Genomic DNA, 21484 nt, shown 5'->3' on the forward strand with positions numbered 1-21484 from the left:
ATTCCGAATGCCTCTAGGTGCGAAATTTCCAGGTTAGAAAAGCTTTTTATATGCAAATGAGTGCCTCGAGATAAGAAAAATATCCAAGTTACGAAAAATCCCAAAAAGTAGTACATGCATTCCCAGACATGCCAACCTCCGTTGACCCCATTTCAGGCGTACCCTTGTCCCATTTCCGGAGTTTATACGGAGTGAATGTGATTCACGCAAAATCGATATGCGCTGAAATCGCACACAAGACGAATCATTCGTCAGAACTTATAACTCGGATGATTCACAATGCCCTCGTGTTACCGAATTCTTCCAGTTTACACTGCAGTTGAATCAATATGGCGGAAGATGTAGCGATGGTGTGAATTCCGAGGCATTTAAATTGGAAATTTGGTTCTTTTCTGAAATGGTTGCTTCCCCAAAAATTTAAGTGACAATTTTTTGGGATTTCCGGAGTTTAGGGAGGTTGTCCGGAGTCCCGGAGTTTGCCTTTCATTTCCGGGTAAACTCCTGAAATTCCGGAGTGTTTGGCAGCTCTGCGTCAGGGTGAAGTTGCCCCGTCCGTTTAGACCGCAAAAAGTTTTATTTGAGCTGTTTTTGAGATATTAGAGATTTTTTTAATAGGTCAATCGGAGTTCACCAGCCCCGACAAAATGCCCAATTCGCTCCAAACTGGTCACAATTGTTTGTGCCGCAAAAAGTTTTATTGGGGCTTCTTTAGTTTTTGAGATATTGGCGATTATTTTATTGGGCTCCTCAAAGCATATGGAGATTGGTTAGGGGAAATCCCCTTGTTTTTGCCGCAAAAAGTTTTATTTTGGGCTTCTTTAGTTTTTCAGATATTGGCGCTTATTCTATTGGGCTCCATAAAGCATATTGAGACTGGTTAGGGGAAATTCACTGGCCACCCAATTCGCTCCAAACTGGTCACAATTGTTTGTGCCGCAATTTTTTTTATTTGGGCGGAGAGGGACAGGAACAGGCTGAATAAGCTGGCCAGGAGGGCCAGCTCTGTTCTGGGCTGTCCTTTGGACTCTGTGGAGGAAGTGGGAGAGCGGAGGATGCTGACCAGGATGATGTCCATCATGGACAGCACCTCCCACCCCCTGCATGAGTCTGTGGAGTCCCTCCGAAGCTCCTTTAGCAATAGACTGCGGCACCCTCATTGCAGGAAGGAGCGCTTCCGCAGATCCTTCCTCTCATCAGCTGTCAGGCTCTTTAACAAAAAAATGGCTGAGTGTTAAGACCTACCGTATGCATGCATGTACATTTGTGTATGTATGTATATGTGCTAAGCAACACGCTTATTTAATTATATATTTATTCATGTATTTATTTCTTGACCTACTTATTACATATCTATTTATGTCTAAAATGCCTTTCCTATTCCTGCATCCTCACCCTCTTGCCACTGTGACAACAAAATTTCCCGAATACGGGATGAATAAAGTTATCCAATCCTTCTTTAGTTTTTCAGATATTGGCGATTATTTTATTGGGCTCCACAAAGCATATGGAGACTGCTTTATATTTTGTAGGTGGACGCTCTAGGGCAGGGGTCACCAAACTACGCCCGCGGGCCGGATACGGCCCGTCATCACATTTGGCCCGGCCCTCTGAACAATACCAGAGATGCCATCGGATTTATTTCCTATTCGGAAAAAAAAAAAATTGCAGAATTTTTTTTTTCCCCCCCAAAAAATCCTAGGCCCCACCCTGTCAAAGAGAGAACGGAATAATGGCGAAAAAGTTAGGTAAGAGAAAAATTGATTCAGAATGCAGGGTATTTAACCTGGAGTGGACAAACGATTATTTTTTTGTTCAATGCAAAGAAAAGGCTGTTTGTCTCATCTGTCAAGAGACGGTGGCGGCATTCAAAGAATACAATCTTCGCCGACACTGAATCCCGTCACAAAGACAAGTACAATAGCTTGCAAGGCCAAATACGAGCAGACAAACTCAAAGCGAAAAAGTGAACTACTATAGATGCTGTAGATGCCACCACAGTGTCGTAGAAAGTCCTCAGCAGTGTCCTGCACACTCCAAAGGACCGTAGACTCCTCAGTAGGAAAAGGGGCCAGAGCCGCCTCTACCTACTGAGGAGTCTACGGTCCTTTGGAGTGTGCAGGACACTGCTGAGGACTTTCTACGACACTGTGGTGGCATCTACAGTGTTTTATGCAGTGCTCTGTTGGGGATGCGGGAGCACGGAGAGGGACAGGAACAGTCTGAATAAGCTGGTCAGGAGGGCCAGCTCTGTTCTGGGCTGGACTCTGTGGAGGAAGTGGGAGAGCGGAGAATGCTGACCAGGATGATGTCCATCATGGACAGCACCTCCCACCCCCTGCATGAGTCTGTGGAGTCCCTCGTTAGCACGACCTGTGCCATCTGTGCAATAACTTCGGGTGTGCGTTAACAATGTGCAATATCTTAGATTGTGCAATATTTTAGAATTTACCTGGCCAGGATGTGACTTTTTATATTTCTTATGTTTTTTTTTACTGGGAAAACGCACTTTGTGGTGTAGCACCACCAAGTTCGTTATACACAGCTGTGTATGATGACAATAAATAAAAAATAAATAAAATCAGACATAGGCTTGTCATCATCATTGACTAGACAAATGCCTAATTGTCATCATACCCAGATGCGTATGACGAGATTGGTAGTGCTTCTCCACAAAGTGCGCTTTTCCCAAGGCTTTTGATTTTGATTAGATAAAGTGTGATTTATGGGTGGGTGTTTTATGTTAACATGCTCACGCGACTTTTGTCCAAACCCTGCATCGTAGAGTTGACATTATGGTGGCCAGAAATGGCTGTCAGATCCCAACCGTGCATCATAGAGATTTGAATTTTTTTTATGGTGGCCAGAAACGGCTGTCGAATAGAATTCTATTTTTTTTAATTCAAGATATATAAAATCCTCGCAGCACTGATTGGCCAAGCAATGTTACATGATTATCTGAGGCCAGTGATCCTCAAGTGGGGCATTTTATTGTAAATAGACGTGATGAGACGATGTGTCTTGACCTCCGCGGCAGAGGCTCCACCGAACCCTGAGATCAACGCACCGAACCCAGGTTAAGAACCACTGCTCTGGAGGGTTTGTTTTTATGCCCCTTGACCAACTGTTCATTGTCCTCCACACTGACCACTTCTTTTCATTCGCACTGGGAGGCATGATGATAAAAACAAGCAGTTGCTTTATCCACACTTAGAAAAACTCAACTATAAACAGCGCTAGAACTCCGTGGCGACGAATGGCGGTCCAAAGTACAAAATAAGAGAGAATTTAGAAACATGGATAGTGGTTGTTGTGAGACAGCCAATGAGAGCTCAGCAGAGTGTAGCGAGGTTCTAAAGTGAGAATCAATGCGTCTGCAACAATATTTTCAAAATAAAACAACGGATAAGAAAATGCATTTACCGTAATTACTCGAATATAACACGCATATTTTTGCTATATAATTAATTCCAATAGTTGGGGGTGCGTGTTATAATCAAGAACTAATTTTTTGTTTTTTTTTTTGTCTTGTTACATGGCCCTTAGCCTGGTGCTTTTTCTTGCCAAATAAATTGAATTGAAATTGAATTGAATAAAATAAATTACAAATTTTTGATCGAAAAAAGCATTGTCAAACTCACTTTGACGCACGGATTTTACGTCATCTCGTAGAGCCGACGCACGGATTTTACGTCATCTCGTGAAGCCGACGCACGGATTTTACGTCATCTCGTAAAGCCGAGACCACCACTGCCCCCCTCTAGCCTCGTACCCGTCTCAGTTCACCCTCTCTCAGTTCAGTGTTATAATCAATAACTAAAATAAATTACAAATTTTCGATCGAAAAAAGCATTGTCAAACTCACTTTGACGCACGGATTTTACGTCATCTCGTAAAGCCAATCGGATGATGTGTTGTGGGAGGAAGAGGAAGTGGATGAAGGAAGCGTGGACGTTGATAGGATTCTCAACGAAGAGATGTATGAGAGGACAGACAAAGAGAGAGAGGAACTCTTCATTTGAAGGATTCTAATGAATAAATTTGTTTGAACAAAACAATCGTGAAACGAAGAAAAAAAGGTAAGATTTCTGATTTTCGTCAGCGGGAAATTTTAGGTGCGCACTATATTCGAGTACTGCGTTTTTCCAGATTTTTTGGCCCAAAATTACCTGCGTGTTATTTTCAAGTGCGCGTTATATTCGAGTAATTACAGTACTTTTTGGGGGATTTTGTAATTAGGATCTTTTTCGTATCGAGGCACTCATTTGCATGTAAAAAGCTTTCGTAACCTGAAAATTTCAGACAGAGTAAGTAGGTGTATGACTGTATAATTACATACATATACGCATTACACACAGCAATGAATGTGTGAAATGCTGCCAACAAAAGTGAGTGCTTTACTCCTGTTACACACAAGACGCGGGACATTATGGAATATGTGCAAGTCACCAATCCCAAAAACGGTTGCAACCATATACAGACACTCCTCAACTTACGAACGCAATTGGTTCCGAGCGATTGTTCATAAGTTGAATTTGTTTGTAAGTTGATTTAGTGCTATATTTTGTATTATAATTTATGTTTAAGGCCTATATAAGTATATTGAAGGTTTATATAAGTGCATTTGTATGTTTAAGGCTTGTATAAGTAACACGCATTGGTTTGTACTGAAAAATTTTTTTTTTTAATAAAATGGAGAATATGTACAGTACTGTAGAGAGATAGATTTATGTATTAGAAACTGGCCAAAAGAAGCGACCTAATGACGATTGCACAGTTTTCTTCTTTTTTTCATCATAAATGATGCAGTAGCACTATATGGCATCATTCAATTGATTTGCAAACTTTGTGCAACGTTCAATATTTGGGTCCTGCTGCTCGATCTTTCTGTTTATAAATGGTACTGAATGTGCAACGCTCACCACTTTCTGACGCGCATCAAGCTTCGTTATTATTGCCACTGGTTTCAAATGAAATGGCTTGCCTCTTCCTTGCAACTCCCTCAATAGAAGCCTTTAGCTTTTTACCAACCATATTCAATATTGGATGCATGAGATATTTAATGATACAAATGAAAAAGGTTCTTTGCACACTGGAGATACATTCACACACTTCCGCATTGCAACGAAGAAGGTAGATGCTGGGTGAGCTGAGCTCTCACAGCGCCAGGCGTCGGTATTAGCGGCGGAAAGAAGTACTACTCCGAAAAAGGCGAAATACAAAATTGGACTTGCGAACATTTTTGGACTTAAACGCAATTTGCAGACATGTTCGTATGTACCGTTGTTCGTAAGTTGAATGTTCGTAAGTAGGGGAGCGTCTGTACTCCACTTTAAGCGACTATGTAACAGATTTGACACTATCTGCAAAAAAGCAATGGAAAAGAGACTTGTTTAGCTTTTGCACAGAAATCAAACTTAAACTGTGCTAATTATATTTTATATACTTAAGCTTTACAAAAGGCTGCTGTTTTATTTTTACAAATGCAGGCTGTGTTTTATTTCACTCTGTTTAGTGCCCAGATAAGGTGAACATTATGCACATTCCATTTTGTTGCTGTTTTTTTCGAATCCCCAAAATAAAAATGACATCAAAATTCAGATTTCTTTTTTGAATTTCTTTAATTCCATCAATGCTATGAAACATAATTCATTAATATTGTAATTACCGTATTTTCACGACTATAAGGCGCACTAAAAAGTCTTAAATTTTCTCCAAAATAGACAGGGCGCCTTATAATGCGGAGCACCGTGTGTAAGCTCTGAAGCCTGACTGAGAACACTTCTTGCGACACACTTCTTATATAGAGAGAAGGCGGACGTGGGTGGGGTCAGACGCTAAAGGCACGCCCCTACAAGGTACCCGTATATAGTGTGGGCATGTGTTTATTGCAAAATATTTTGGGTTTGGTTTCTAAGGCCCCCCGAAGCAGCGGTGAAAAACCAAGTCACGAAAATGAACTCTGAGCTTGCCGTCATTCCCGGAGGCTTAACTAAAGCGCCGGGCTGGTTACGCCACTATTTGCGAATAGATTGTGGCCGCCTGGACGAACGTGTATGCTTGCACTGTTGTTAAAGGCACTAACAACAGATGCTTGAAAACCGCTGGACATCGGCATCAACAGCTTTACGAAGGGTGGCAGGCAGCGCCGGGCTAGTTACGCTAGCTACTATTTGCGAATGGATTGTGGCCTGGACATCGGCATCAACACAGCTTTACGAAGGGTGGCAGGCAGCACCGGGCTAGTTACGCTAGCGACTATTTGCGAATGGATTGTGGCCTGGACATCGGCATCAACACAGCTTTACGAAGGGTGGCAGGCAGCGCCAAGCTAGTTACGCTAGCTACTATTTGCGAATGGATTGTGGCCGCCTGGACGAACGTATAAAACTCAGTGTTTTCGATGACTTATTTGGACAATTGTTCAATTCGGACACAGAAAATGAGGACTTTGATGGATTTGTGGGTGATGACATGAGTACATTGTAAAATGGCTAAATAAAGTACAACCGAACTCAGTTTTGCTTCCATTGCCTTTTTAAAAACGTGTTTTTAGCGTGTGTCCATATGTTTAAGCTGCTGTATGTTTAAGCTGGTGTATGTTTTGCCATGCCTGGCTGCGCCTTTAAAAGCGGTGTGTCCTGTGTGGGTGTCAAATACAGAAATAGCACTCGTTACTGACTGCGCCTTTAAATGCGGTGCGCCATATAGTCGTGAAAATACGGTAAGTTAAAATTTCAGGCAGCATTGTACAACAGAGCAATCACATGGTGCATCGTTCTCTAAAGAATGCCCAGCATAAATATACATTTAATCATGAATACAGTCATACCTCTACTTTCTCAAGTAATTGGTTCCAGAACTTTTTTCGTAACGTGAAAATTTTGTATGTAGAGCAGTACAGACGCTCCCCTACTTACGAACGAGTTAGGTTCCCAGCGATTGTTCATAAGTTGAATTTGTTTGTAAGTTGATTCAGTGCTATATTTTGTATTATAATTTATGTTTAAGGCCTATATAAGTATATTTAAGGTTTATATAAGTGCATTTGTATGTTTAAGGCTTGTATAAGTAACACGCATTGGTTTGTACTGAAAAAAACATTTAATAAAATGGAGAGAATATGTACAGTACTGTATAGAGAGAGAGAGAGAGAGAGAGAGAGAGAGAGATTTATGTATTAGAAACTGGCCGAAAGAAGCGATCTAACGACGATTGCACAGTTTTCTTCTTTTTTTCATCATAAATGATGCGGTAGCACTGTATGGCATCATTCAATTGATTTGCAAACTTTGTGCAACGTTCAATATTTGGGTCCTGCTGCTCGATCTTTCTGTTTATAATGGTACTGACGGTCGAACGATTCAAGTTGTATGCCCGTGCAACGCTCACCACTCTCACGCGCATCAAGCTTCGTTATTATTGCCACTCGTTTCAAATGAAATGGCTTGCCTCTTCCTTGCACCTCCCTCACTAGAAGCATTTCGCTTTTCACCAACCATATTGAATAATGGCTGCACGAGATATTTCATGATAAAAATGAAAAAGGTTCTTTGCGCACTGGAGATACGTCACGCACTTACGCACTGCAACGAACTGGGCAGAGGAAGGTGGATGCTGGGTGAGCTGAGCTCACAGCGCCAGGCGTCGGTATTAGCGGCGGAAAGAAGCACTACTCGGAAAAAGGCTCGCAATACAAAATTGAACTTACGAACATTTTTCGACATGAACGCAATTTGCAGACATGTTCGTATGTACCGTTGTTCGTAAGTCGTATGTTCGTAAGTAGGGGAGCGTCTGTACTTTATATGTATATTCTCTAATTCGTTCCACGGTCCTCGCACAACTACCAACTAAACCCTTTAAAATTGGTCAATATGTCCCAATTTTGTAAGAAAGATGTGAGAAACACACAAAAATGAGAGACCTCGGGCCATGTTTTTATTATGTTTTTGTTAGACTCTGGAGTGGGGTATATGAAGGGGTGAGGGACCGGCAGAGATGGTCGGATCCAGCAAGGTGAGGGAGGGATGTGTCTCTATAAGCATGTTTGATGTTAGAATAAACATCCTGCACCCCGAAACACTTTTTTCCCCTGTCGTGACGGTAAGACTCGGCGAGACACGATGGTGCTGGAGGCGCTGACCCAAGACGCCTTTCCATGTTAATTATAAACTTCATTTTGGGGAGAATTTCTGCCAGCGAGTTTCCAGGTGCACACACCCATCCGTACATCACACTTTATGAGGATTAGAGAATAGATAAAGCATGATTTTATGGATGATTGGATGTTTTATAACTCCCGTCAGGACAGAAAAAAAAGTGTTCTGGGGAGCACCTAGAAACTCTCTGGCGGACCAATCAGCCACGCGGTGCGTTTAGGCCACATGTAAAAACAACAATTCATACACCAACTCTGCTTTCAGCTGTAACAAATAAAAGTTGAGTTGAGGGAGAGGGAACAAGAATTCAAACAACAACATTAATCAAAAACAATGTTTTATGATTTCTTTGAAATTTAATTTTTCACCTGTTATATTAGTCGCTACTAGTTCTTACCTGTTTGGATTTCATTTGCCCTTCTGCCGTGCTGGTTGACGGACGATTTGGGAAAATAAAAACTATCCAACGACGATTGCCCTTGACGACTTTTAATAATGTTTCTATAATGCAACAGACAAACGTCGTCAAAGAAGGCGATCGCACAACTCGTGAACACTTTTTCTAGGTGTTTTTTTTCCAAAGAAGACAAAGTGCCTGAAATCACGCCACCATTTCTTTGATTTTTGCTATTGCAATGCTCGCTGCTTCCTCGTCTGCCTTCTCGTTTTATTCCCCCGTATTGTCGTGTTCCATTAACTCTAGAGAGTTTGTTTTTATGCCCCTCGACCAACTCCAGGCTGCCCAGCAGAGTGAGGTTCTAAAGTGAGAATCAATGCATCCGCGACAATAAAATAATATAAAATAAAATAACGGATAAGGAAATGCATTTACTTTTTGGGAGATTTCATAACTTGGATCTTTTCTCATATCTCGATGCACTCATTTGCATATAAAAAGCTTTCGTAACCTGAAAATTTTGTACCTAGAGGCATTCGTAAGTAGACGCATGACTGTATATACACACACATTTTTTTTCCCAAGAAGGCGCCGTCACGCGGCAGCCGGTGGCAGTAGCTCTGTCCACTCTTATTTGTTTTTCGTGTCTTACAGCCTTTCTATCTTTTTTTATTACATTTTAATATTTCTTAATACATTCCTTTTTACTTTAATGTTTTCACAACTTACTTTGTTCTGTTAGCCTGGCTTCTTTCTGCTACTTCTTTTTTGGAACCATTCAGCCATGCCTACGCTGTCAGACACATGGGACTAGCTGTGAACAATACGCAGCAGAAGGAGAAACACCTCAATGCCGCTGGAAATCCGGAGCTGGACAAAAGTGCCGGGAGAAGAAGCGACGCTTCAGACGAACCATTATAGGATAAGATGGAAGAGCTGTCTGCGCTTACCAGGCCAGAAACGGAGTCTAGGGGTGATACTCTGCTACTGTTGATTCTTCAGCTCCAGAATACTGAGGAACTGTGCGGATAAGCTTGGAAGAGTGACTCTGCATATTTTCAACCTCGGTCACAGTCTGCAGAAGTTCCCCATCTTGTGGAAAACTTCCTGTGTGTGGTTCCAGTTTTATCCAACTCTACAACGTCTTTTTCTCGAGTCTGTATCCGTTTTTGCTACTGCAACCAAAATGGCGCCGCTCAAGTGGCAGTCGGTAGCGGTAGCTCAATAGTGTTTTTGCTGCTTTTCTATCTTTTTAAATTGCATTTTAATATTTCTTAATGCTTTTCCAATATACTTTGCTTTGCTTAGCACTTTGTGCTTCTTGCTTTGTTGTTCTGCGGCCTTTGCGACTGTATTGTGTAACTTGTAACTATGCCTTTCCTGTATCTGAATTCTCACCCTCTTGCTACTGTGACAATCAAATTTCCCAAATACGGGATGAATAAAGTTATCCAATCCAATCCAAATACATACATACATGGAGCTATTTCATAGCCGAAGAAGAAGCTGTGCCCTGACTTGCGTCATTTTTCATCTGTCCTCTGTTTGCAAGTTTCAGCATGGATTATGACATTTTTATGATTTTTTTTCTAATACTTAAGGAAAAAAATCTGCGATGTAGTGAAGCTGGCAAGTTGAAGCCATGACGTGGCAAAGGATCACAGTAACTGCAGAAATCTGCATTTCAAAATATTTGGTGCGTCACCACTTACATAGATGTGTGCGGTTCTGAAAATGTCCATTTGGCATTGGGATGAATATTATAGTGTCTCTTGTGCTTATATTGGAGTGATGAGTTACTTTCAATTAGCCAAGTGTGGGTGTGTCTACGTCCATAGGGGTCATGCCCTGACTCGCCTGGTTAAATGTCGGACCCCTCGCGCGAAAAATTGTTCCACCGGTGACAATCTTCTGGAGCCTGTGAGGGACTGCTGCCTTTGCCACCAAATTCATACTTATAGCCGTTGCTACTGTTTGACAAAAAATGCTAAATGATTTATTTTCTATATTTTATTATAACGTGCCATATTGATGACTAACAATTATTTATTATCCACCCCAGGTCTACTTGCTGTCCCCACTATGTGACCAACCGACTCTTCTGTGTCCCACTGTGCCAGTTGGTGAGGACACAGTCCTGGAGCTCCTGTCGGTTTTCGCCCACTGTTCAGATACATCTGTTCAATTTCGCAGTAGCCTCCTCATCACCTTGACTTCTGTCCTCATCTGTACCTGCTGTGTGAGCAGCAAAACATATATATGTCTGGACTTTCTGAATCTGCTTATTCAGATAGTGCAGAACACATCTGACCTTCATCACGACAATTTTCTCCTAAGAGCTACAGCATGTGAATGCCTTCAAGAGTTGGAGATGTGTTTCCCCACCCTTCTCTCTCACATACTTGAGTTCATTGGTGGGCTTTGGGCCAGAGAAATCTCAAGACTTCACCAGCCCTATGCAAGACTACATATTGCAGTGTTGAAAAATTGTGTTTATCTACTTGCCTTGGATCCTGGATTAGGTGATGATCTGAAAATTCTGTTAGAGGAAAATACAATTGTCAACTGGGAAGCAGACAGGGGATCAGTTCAAATAGATAAAGACTCAGCCATTGTATCCTCCTTTTTAAAGGCTCACATGGACACAGTCCCAATCCTTCAGACCGGAAGAGACTGCAAGGATTTGCGTTCAGTGCTGTCCACAACTCTGGAGAATTCTTTCCTTCTTACGCCACTGTGTCAAGCGGCAGTTCTACAGCGATTGATGGAGGTGGTTGCCATGGTGCCTGCTGTTCCCCCATCCATATTTAGAGGTCAGCTTCTGCGAATGCTTGGAACTGGCAAGGTTTGTATTTTCGTCAGATAACAGTTATTTGCATTGATTGTTTATCCATTAAAAATTTGTAGGAACACATTTTTTCTCTTAAATTACGTTTTTTTGGGGGGAGAAGTGATTAGACCTGTGCCGAATTTTAGTGGGCGATATATTTTCTCATGAAGGATTACTGATATGTGAAATTGTCAATGGAAAAAAAACTAACCATTTGCAGCTTATTCTTAAAAAAACATCAATTTAAATGCAATAAATGGTCATTCTTAAATAATACACAAAAACGACATTATTATTATTATTTTAAATTCAACTCATAACATGTCAATTAAAAGCAAGTTTAGCGTTAAATATGCAATAGGTGAAAACTCGTATTTGTTCTCGGTTTATTAGAGCTCAACAAAGCATTGATTCGATGTAAAATGACTCATTTTATCCTGCAAAGAGTACATGTTACAACATTTGAAACCAATTTATTTAATGTTTTGGGAATTAGATTTTTGATAATGATGATCGCTTGAAAGTTGTCTTTGTGTAGTATCTGAAATATCTGAGAGTAACTGCAGACATCTACATTTCTGTTAAACGGGACCTGCTCTTATTACAAGATATGAGATATGTTTAACGGAAGTGCGGGCTCTCCGGGAGCTATACACTTTAAACTCGGACATAAACTGGACTCCTTTCTCTTTCTTTTTTTAATTTTTTTTTTATATTTTCTATTTACTACAAATCCTGTAAATAAGCATGTCTGAAGTCTCCAACTCCCATAATTGCATTTTGGAGAAGACTACCATTAGTTCATAGCAAGTTAAAGTCGGTATTTATTCGAGTATAACGCGTACCCATAATTTGTGACTAAAAATTGGTATACATGTTTTTTTTAGTTTTTCTCAGATTGCACCAGTACAGAGACACCGCTACTTAGCGCTTCAGTTATCGCTGCTTCACTACATCGCAGATTTTTTTTCTGGGGATTTTTTTGTATTTTTTATTCATTCATTCATCTTCCATATCGCCCATCCTCGAAAGGGTTGCGGGGGTTGCTGGAGACTAACTCAGCTGTCTTCGGGCGAAAGGCAGACTACACCCTAGACCAGGGGTGGCCAGGTCCGGTCCTCGAGAGCCCCTATTCGGTCTGTTTTCCATATCTCCCTCCACCAACACACCTGAATCAAATAATCAGAATCGGTATCAAGCGTATGGACAGCTTGCTGATGAGTTGATCATTTGATTCAGGTGTGGTAGAGGAGGGAGATATGGAAAACGGACTGGATTTTTCAAAGTCTGATTGATCATCATCAGATTCACCAAACAATTGATTCCATTCTTCTTGAGCAAGGATAGCGCTCCCTTGGCAGACTCGTTTCCCTGGATCAACTTTTTTTAGTTTTACAACCGTATATTATCCTATAACTTTGCCCAGGCTACTTGGAAAGGGCTGGCTTTTTAAAAAGAAGGTAGATTGTCGCCATCTGGCGGATATGGACAGGTTATGTCTCCCATTATACATAGCGGCTGCGGAGGGGACTTTTTCACCAGCAGAGGGCAGTGTTTCACCAGGATCCGTGTATAACTTTGCTTCAGTTTTTTGGTAGAAAGTTTTGCGTGTTATACAGTGGTACCTCGTCATACGACCGCTCGTCATACAAAATTCTCGTCTTACGGTGGAAATTTCGATCGAATAATTCGCACGTCATGCGATCAAAATTTCGTGATGCGACCAAGCCAGGTGGCCATGGCACTGTCTTTTTTGCATATCTTTCGAGCACAGAACGATTAATTCAGCCGAGTTTCTCCTAAGACCAGGAAACGCACAACGCGCGGGCAAAAAGAGGGCTTTCTGGGTAATGAAGTATACTTGTGCACACAACACCCATAGGCAATGGCAACCTTTCTCAGAATAAAACTTCATTACCCACAATCAATACGTGGGTAAGCTCAACTATTGTATTTCCTGTTATTCTTTCTAAGGAAAGAAGCTCCCGCGATCGTTCTTTAAAGACTATTTCTCATTGGCAAGTGGTCGTGCGTTATCCTATTGTGAGGACATTTGTGTGCATCATTTTGGGAATATTTTGAAGGCAATACAACAGCAAACAGTCCATCGATAGCGAACGTGAGGGTGGAGGCGTGGCAAACCGCGAACCTGGAAAACGAAGGTAACAAAAGATTACAACAAAATTAGAATTCAGTTTTGTGTAAAGTTACATTAAACATATGTTTGAGTGTCTGTATATATTAATCCAAGTTCATTTAAATTTGTTTGTTCCGTTTACGAGTGCGTTGTCGTGGGAAAAAAACGAACCCCCCCCCCCCCCACACGTCTCTGTCTCCCGTCGGCGAAATCTGCCCAATTTTAGTTAGATTAAACACATTTTATTACTATTAAACCACTAGTTATGTGTTACTTTGTTAATTGATGGCAAATTAGAAGAAATAAAACATTTTTTCCAATCCAATATCCTGTTTTTGGTGTTTTTTCAGAGGGCTGGAACGAATTAATTTGTTTTCGATTCATTTAAATGGGAAACGTCCGCTCGAGTTACGAGAATCTCGTCATACGATCTCAGGTTCGGAACGGATTACGATCGTATGTCCAGGTACCACTGTACAATACGTTAGTACAGTGGTACCTTGAGATACGAGCTTGATGCGTTCCGAGATGGAGCTCGTATGTCGATTTACTCGTATCTCAAATCAACGTTTCCCATAGAAATGAACTAAATATAAATTAATTCGTTCCCAACTTCTGAAAAAAACACCAAAAACTGGGATATTACAATGGAAAAACATTTTTATTGGTTGTAATTCACCATCTACTAACAGAGTAACAAATAACTAGTGATTATGTTTAATAATAAAATGAGGCATTATTTTATACAATGGGGAGTTCGCAGTTGGGGAGAGAGAGAGAGAGGAGTCACTTGATGGATGCGCTCATAACGTAACAAACTTAAAATTTAACTTAAATGAACTATACACACACAAAAGTTTTAATCTTAGGTTACATTAAATTTAAACCTTCTTTGGCAATAACCAAGGATAAGAGGTTAATGTATTCCACTGCGGCTTTCGGCGAACTTCCTGCTTCTCCACACGTATTGGCAAGCCAGCTCAGTCACGCGGACAATACTCATGTTTTTCGATTATTTTGTGCTCAATATCGATTGTCATCATACGCTTTTTCTTCGCACTACCCTTCATTTCACCGGCTTGCTTTGGCTCCATTGTGTTTCCTTTAATTCTGCACCAATTAATGCAAAAAAAACACGGAAAAATGCAACTCTTCGCCCAGTGCTCGTAGACATCTTTGCACGAGTGAGATGCAGCTAGAGAGAGTGCGGTGAAATCATAAAGCAGCCTCTTGCGACCAGGCCAACTGGCTGTCTCAGATGCTCATATCTCAAAATTTGTCTCGTATCTCAAGGTAAATATTTGCTCGGAATTTTACTCGTATCTCAAATTGCTTGTATGTCGGGGCACTCGTATGTCAAGGTATTACTGTACAAGTGTCTCTGACCTTCAGTTTGCAACAACGGGTTAGGGAATTTAGATTGTGCAATATTTTAGAATTTACCTTGCCAGGATTTGACTTTTTATATTTTTATATTACTTATTTATTTATTTTTTTACTGGGAAAACGCACTTTGTGGAGTAGCACCACCAATTTCATTATACGCAGCTGTGTATGATGACAATAAGGGCTTTTGATTGATTGATTTGATAATGCCGACATGATCAGAGCCATCGAATTTGGCAGCCGTCTTGACAGTGCTCTTCGGCGCCATCTGAAGATTCCATCGTTGATTCAATGCCTGTCGAATCTGACAAAGAGGAGACAACTATTTCCACTTTCAGATGCATATAAACTGAAACATTTAATAAATAAACTTCTTGATAATTTTACTTGTGTACTTGTATTTTTTATAGGTGTGAAAACATGTATGGTAGTAATAATAGGGGTGATCCTACTTTGTGGTTTTTCCAATTATTCAATAAGTTGAATGCCCAAACAAAAAACAAGTGTTCCACCTCACTTGAAATAGTTATTTTTGTGTTTTGGTCCTATAGTTGTTAATATACCTGGAATAATGTAAATGTTTGACCTGCCATTCTTTTAAATAACGGTTCGGCATTGAGTGCTGCACATTCTCGGGTTTGCACTAAAGCAGGTCTGCACTATAAACTTAGAAAATTATACAATGAAGGCCATATGTTGTTCAAACATAAACTATGTTTACTTAAGTGCTTCACCGATTCCCCCTGCTTGTTTAGAACCAAGACAGTTGTTGTGCTATAAAAAAAATCTTTTGAAAAATGGGTTGGATCAGAAAGGGAAAAGGTGTATACAATTATGTACAGTTATACAGAAGCAGGCCTTTTACCTTTTACGAAAAAGTCAGGAAAACTGACGGTCAATTTCAAAAGATGTTTGGGTGTTATATTTTTTTAAACGTTGCAAACCAAAGTGAAAATATGACAAAAATAAAAACTCACAAAATAGCAGTGCTGTTTTATAGTTCATGCAACTAACTTCAAGCGTAAATGACTAAGCAAAGAAGGTATGAAATCTGCAGAGTGTAATGCTTAAAACTACCACAAGAGAGCAGCAAGTTAACATATTTCTGGTCAGGCATACTCATCGATAATCCTTCCAAATGCTCAAAGCTTGAGTTTACACACTTAGATGAGGTAAAGAAATTCAATTACTTGTCTATTAGGATCTGACAGCAGTTTCTGGCCACCATAATGTCAACTCTCTACGATGCACGGTTTGGACAAAAGTAGCGTGAGAATGTTAACATAAAACATCCACCCATCCATAAATCATGCTTTATCTATTCTATAATCCTTATTGAGCAGGATTTATGGATTGATGTGTGAGTGCGTGTATGTGTCCACCTGGGAACTCCCTGGCATGACGTGGAAAGGCATCCTACCTTACAACTAAATTGGGTCAGCGCGGCCAGGAGCATCGTGTCTCGCCGAGTCTTCCCGTAACGACACGGAAAGAAGGGTTTCGGGGAGCACCTGGAAACTCGCTGGCGGAAATTCTTCCAAAAATTACGTTTGTAAATGACGTGAAAGGCGTCCTACCTTATGACCAATCAGCCACGCGGTGCGTTTAGGGCACATCATGTAAAAACAACGATTCATACATCAACTGTGCTTTCAGCTTTAACAGATAAAAGATTGAGTTTACACACTTAGAGAAGGTGAAGAAATTCAATCACTCGTCTATCAGGATCTGATAGCCGTTTCTGGCCACCATAAAAAAATCAACTCTACGTTGCACGGTTTGGACAAATGTAGCAAGAGAATCTTAACATACAGACGCACGCCCATCCATAAATCATGCTATATAAGGATTATTATAGATATGGTTTCAGAAATACAGTGGTACCTCTACATACGAGCAGCTCGAGATACAAGGAAAATTTCGAGCAAATAATTATCTCTAGATACGAAAAAAAATTCGAGATGCGGGAAAGCCAGGTTGCCAAGACACGAGAGGCTGTTTATTGTAGCGCAATGTCTTTTTTGCCGCATCTCTTTCGTGTATAACAGATATCTACGAGCACTGGGCGGAGCTTGCATTTTCCCGTGTCTTTTTAGTCAATGCATAATACAAAGTGAACAACAATGGATCCAAAGCAAACAGGTGGAATGAAGAGTTGTGCAAAGAAAAGGCGAACGTTGACAATCAACATTAAGCGCGAAATAATTGAAAAATATGAGAGTGGGGTACGTGTCACAGAGTTTGCTCGTTGTCATGGAGGACTCTCCTTCTTATCTCTGGTGAGTTTAACGATGCTCCCTTGGCTTCTACTCAGGGAACAAAAAACTCTGGACCTGCTGTATGCCAACAATAAGGAGGCATACAGCTCAGTCCCCCTCCCCCCACTGGGCCGCTCAGACCACAACCTGGTCCATCTGATCCCCACCTACATCCCTATGGTGAGGAAAATAAAACCTACCACGATGATCATACAAAGATGGACCGAGGAGACCAGCATGGTACTGGGGGACTGTTTTGAGACCACTGACTGGGAGGTGCTGTGCAATTCACATGGTAATGACATTGACAGCTTGACCCACTGCATCACAGATTATATTAACTTCTGTGTTGAGAACATTGTACCCTCCAAGAAGGTCCGTTGTTTCTCCAACAATAAGCTGTGGGTCACCAGGGATCTAAGGGCCCTCCTGAACAAGAAGAAGAGGGCTTTTAGGTCTGGGGAGAAAGAGAGCCTGAAAATGGTCCAGAAGGAGCTGAAGAGAGAGATAAGGAAGGGTAAGACCATCTACAGGAGGAAGCTGGAGAACCAACTCCAGAGAGGCAACACCAAAGAGGTCTGGAGGAGCTTGAGGACCATTTCAGGCCATGGAGGCAACAGCGAGAGAGACCCGGAGTCTGGCGGCAGGGAGTGGGCCAATGAACTGAATCAGTTCTTTAACAGATTCAGTCCTGCCCCCACTCCCCTGACCCCCCCAGACCAGAAGCAACGCTCCCCCCTCGTTCTCCTCCTCCTCCTCTTCCTCCCCCTCTTCCACCGATCTCTGCATCACTGTCGATCAGGTGATAAAACAGCTAAAGAAGATCGAGGCAAGGAAGGCTACCGGTCCAGACGGCCTCAGCTCCAGACTACTGAGAGAGTGTGCGGATCAGCTTGGTATAGTGATTCTGCATATTTTCAACCTCAGCCTCAGTCTGCAGAGGGTCCCCACCTTGTGGAAAACTTCCTGTGTGGTCCCAGTTCCTAAGACTGCGTACCCCAGGGAGCCAAACCACTTCAGGCCGGTAGCATTAACCTCTCACCTGATCAAGACATTGGAGAGAATCATCCTCAATCACCTCAGCCCCCTGATGAATGCAGAGCTGGACCCTCTGCAGTTCGCCTATCGTCCAGGCATTGGTGTGGAAGATGCTACCACCTACCTGATGCACAGGTCTCTTTCACACCTGGAGAACACGGGAAGCACGCTGAGAATGATGTTTTTTTACCTCTCCAGTGCGTTCAACACCATTCAGCCGGTCCTACTGAGAGGGAAACTGGAAGAGGCTGGAGTAAGGAACCACCTAGCCGCATGGATCATCGACTTCCTCACTGACAGACCACAATATGTGAGACTCCAGGACTGTATGTCTGATGTGGTAGCTTGCAGCACGGGGGCCCCACAAGGCACAGTGCTCTCCCCACTCCTCTTCTCCCTCTACACATCGGATTTCCAACATAATACAGACACCTGCCACCTCCAGAAGTTCTCTGACGACACCGCTATTATTGGACGAGTGACGGACGGGAACGACCTGGAGTACAGGGGAGTCATCACAGCCTTTGTTGACTGGTGTAGGCAAAACCACCTCTACATCAACACCAGTAAGACAAAGGAAATGGTCATCGATTTTCGGAGGAATCCTCAACAGACCACTCAGGTGAACATCCAGGGTACAGACATTGAAATCGTGGAGAATTTTAAGTACCTGGGTGTTCACCTCAACAACAAACTAGACTGGTCCACAAACATAGATGCCCTGTACAAAAGGGGCCAGAGCCGCCTCTACCTACTGAGGAGTCTACGGTCCTTTGGAGTGTGCAGGACACTGCTGAGGACTTTCTACGACACTGTGGTGGCATCTACAGTGTTTTATGCAGTGCTCTGTTGGGGATGCGGGAGCACGGAGAGGGACAGGAACAGGCTGAATAAGCTGGTCAGGAGGGCCAGTTCTGTTCTGGGCTGTCCTCTGGACTCTGGAGGAAGTGGGAGAGCGGAGAATGCTGACCAGGATGATGTCCATCATGGACAGCACCTCCCACCCCCTGCATGAGTCTGTGGAGTCCCGCCGAAGCTCCTTTAGCAATAGACTGCGGCACCCTCATTGCAGGAAGGAGCGCTTCCGCAGATCCTTCCTCCCATCAGCTGTCAGGCTCTTTAACAAAAAAATGGCTGAGTGTTGAGACCTACCGTATGCATGCATGTATATTTGTGTATGTATGTATATATGTGCTAAGCAACACGCTTATTTATTCATATATTTATTCATGTATTTATTTATTAACTTACTTTTACCTATCTATTTATGTCTAAAATGCCTTTCCTATTCCTGCATCCTCACCCTCTTGCTACTGTGACAACAAAATTTCCCGAATACGGGATGAATAAAGTAATCCAATCTAATCCAATCCAATATCGTGTCACTTGGAAATTCCTTGGGGCTGGAGGTTAACGTGGCAGATGTGAATGATCTAATCGCCGAGCACCACCAAGAACTGATGACACAGGATTTAATCGAGCTCCAGGAGAGTGAACATTTGGAGGTGTTGCGGGAACTCAGTAGCGAGGAGTAGGTGGAAGAGGGGGGCCGCCTGGCTACAAAGGATATCAAAGACATGCTAGCGAAGTGGCGAGAGTTTTCTGATTTTGTAGAAAAGAGGCACCCTGACAAGCTGGCAAGTGGTCGCGCGTTATCGTATTGTGAGGAAATTTGTGCGCGTCATTTTCGAAATATTTTGAAGGGAAGGCAAAAACAAACAACTCTTGATGCGTTCCTTTTAAAAACTCCCGCTGAACGTCCGGGTGAAGTCTACCCGGAGAACAAAGGTAGAAAAAAATAAAACTAAATTAGAATTCAGTTTTGTGTAAAGTTACATTAAACGTATGTTTGATCCAAGTTAATTTAAATTTGTATGTTCTGTTACGAGTGCGTTGCCGTGGAAAGTCCCCCCCCCCCTCTATGTCCCTCTCTGTCCCTCTCTGTACCCTCCGCAAAATCCGTCTAATTTTAGTTCTATTAAACACATTTTAGTACTATTAAACCACTACTTATGTGTTACTTTGTTTTACAATCCAATATCCTGTTTTTGGTGTTTTTTCAGAGGGTTGGAACAAATTAATGTTTTCATTTCAATGGGAAACGTTCGTTTGAGTTACGAGAAGATCGACATACGAGCTCAGTCCCGGAACGAATTAAGCTCGTATGTAGAGGTACCACTGTAAATTGATGCAAATGTACTGTTATGTCAATTTTGATTTGTTTTTTTCCCACGGTGATATGCAAAAGATGCAATAATCGTCTTAGTGTGTTGTCGTTGTGTTTTGACCTCATACCTACAACGTCATGTGCTCGCTTTCGGTTATGGGGGATTTTAAGATAAACTGAGACGACATAGAAAAATTAAGAGTCTCAGGGTGGTTTAGGCACACCAGCTTTATTGCAAGAAGCACATGATTTGACATCTGACTCCAATATATATCTTCTTTCCAGCAGGTAAAAGTGGGAGTTAATTTGATAATACTGGGCATGTTTCAGTTTAGAAGAAACTTCCAAATATGGAGTTGTTTTCCATGGCTAGCTAGTTTTGGCAATTAAGCAATCTTTTCACTCGAGAACAACAGTGGGATCCTTTCTCATGGTACCAGCCCCCTAGGTCGGAGCTGGAATGTCTCTTGCCTCCTTATCTCTTATCTAACAAGTTGGTCATCGGCCTGCAAAACAACACTAAAACCAATTGAAACCGTTTATAAGCAAGTTTTGAAAGTATTGGACAGAAAACCAAAATTGTAACATCATTGTCAGACATTAAAAAAACAAATGCCTGAATTGGGACAATACTGTTAAATATGCTGATGCCACCTTAGTTTACAAAATCTCCCATTACAAAGCTCCTCCACTGCATGAATTTGTAAAAAAACATTCCAATAGATCAACGAGCAGGCTCTAGAGGTGACTGTGTAGCTCCCTTCAAAAAGAGTGCATTTAGCCAAAGCACCTTCTCTGTTTGTGCCTCACATACATTGAACTAAATACCAATTACTATACGCGAACTCCTGTCTCATAACCTCTTTGCCAATCATCTTGAGCCTGGCTGTTAGACGAACAAAATTGTGATCACAATGCTGCCTAGAACTGCTACTTGTGTGTGTCATTGTTTATCTTAAACCTGCACAAGGGACTACAGATGGAAATTAGCCTTCTAACATAATCTTACATATTAACAAATGTTCATTGACATGAATATGTATGTGTTCATTAATATGCACTGCCCCCCTTTTTTTTAAAAGAATAAATCAAACTCAAGAGCCTAAGATAAA

At 41.7% G+C, this 21484-nt stretch overlaps 1 protein-coding gene across 1 annotated transcript in view; it reads left to right on the forward strand.

Annotated features, from left to right (window-relative positions):
- Positions 1-21484, forward strand: part of ap5b1 (adaptor related protein complex 5 subunit beta 1) — a 41965-nt gene that overhangs the window by 11334 nt on the left and 9147 nt on the right. The window contains exon 2 of the mRNA XM_077602703.1: positions 10619-11401. Within this exon, the coding sequence (XP_077458829.1) occupies positions 10619-11401 (783 nt within the window). The remainder of the gene's footprint in view (positions 1-10618; positions 11402-21484) is intronic.

This window comes from Stigmatopora argus, chromosome 6 (genome assembly GCF_051989625.1).
Source record: "Stigmatopora argus isolate UIUO_Sarg chromosome 6, RoL_Sarg_1.0, whole genome shotgun sequence".
In the NCBI taxonomy this organism is placed as follows: Eukaryota; Metazoa; Chordata; class Actinopteri; order Syngnathiformes; family Syngnathidae; genus Stigmatopora; species Stigmatopora argus.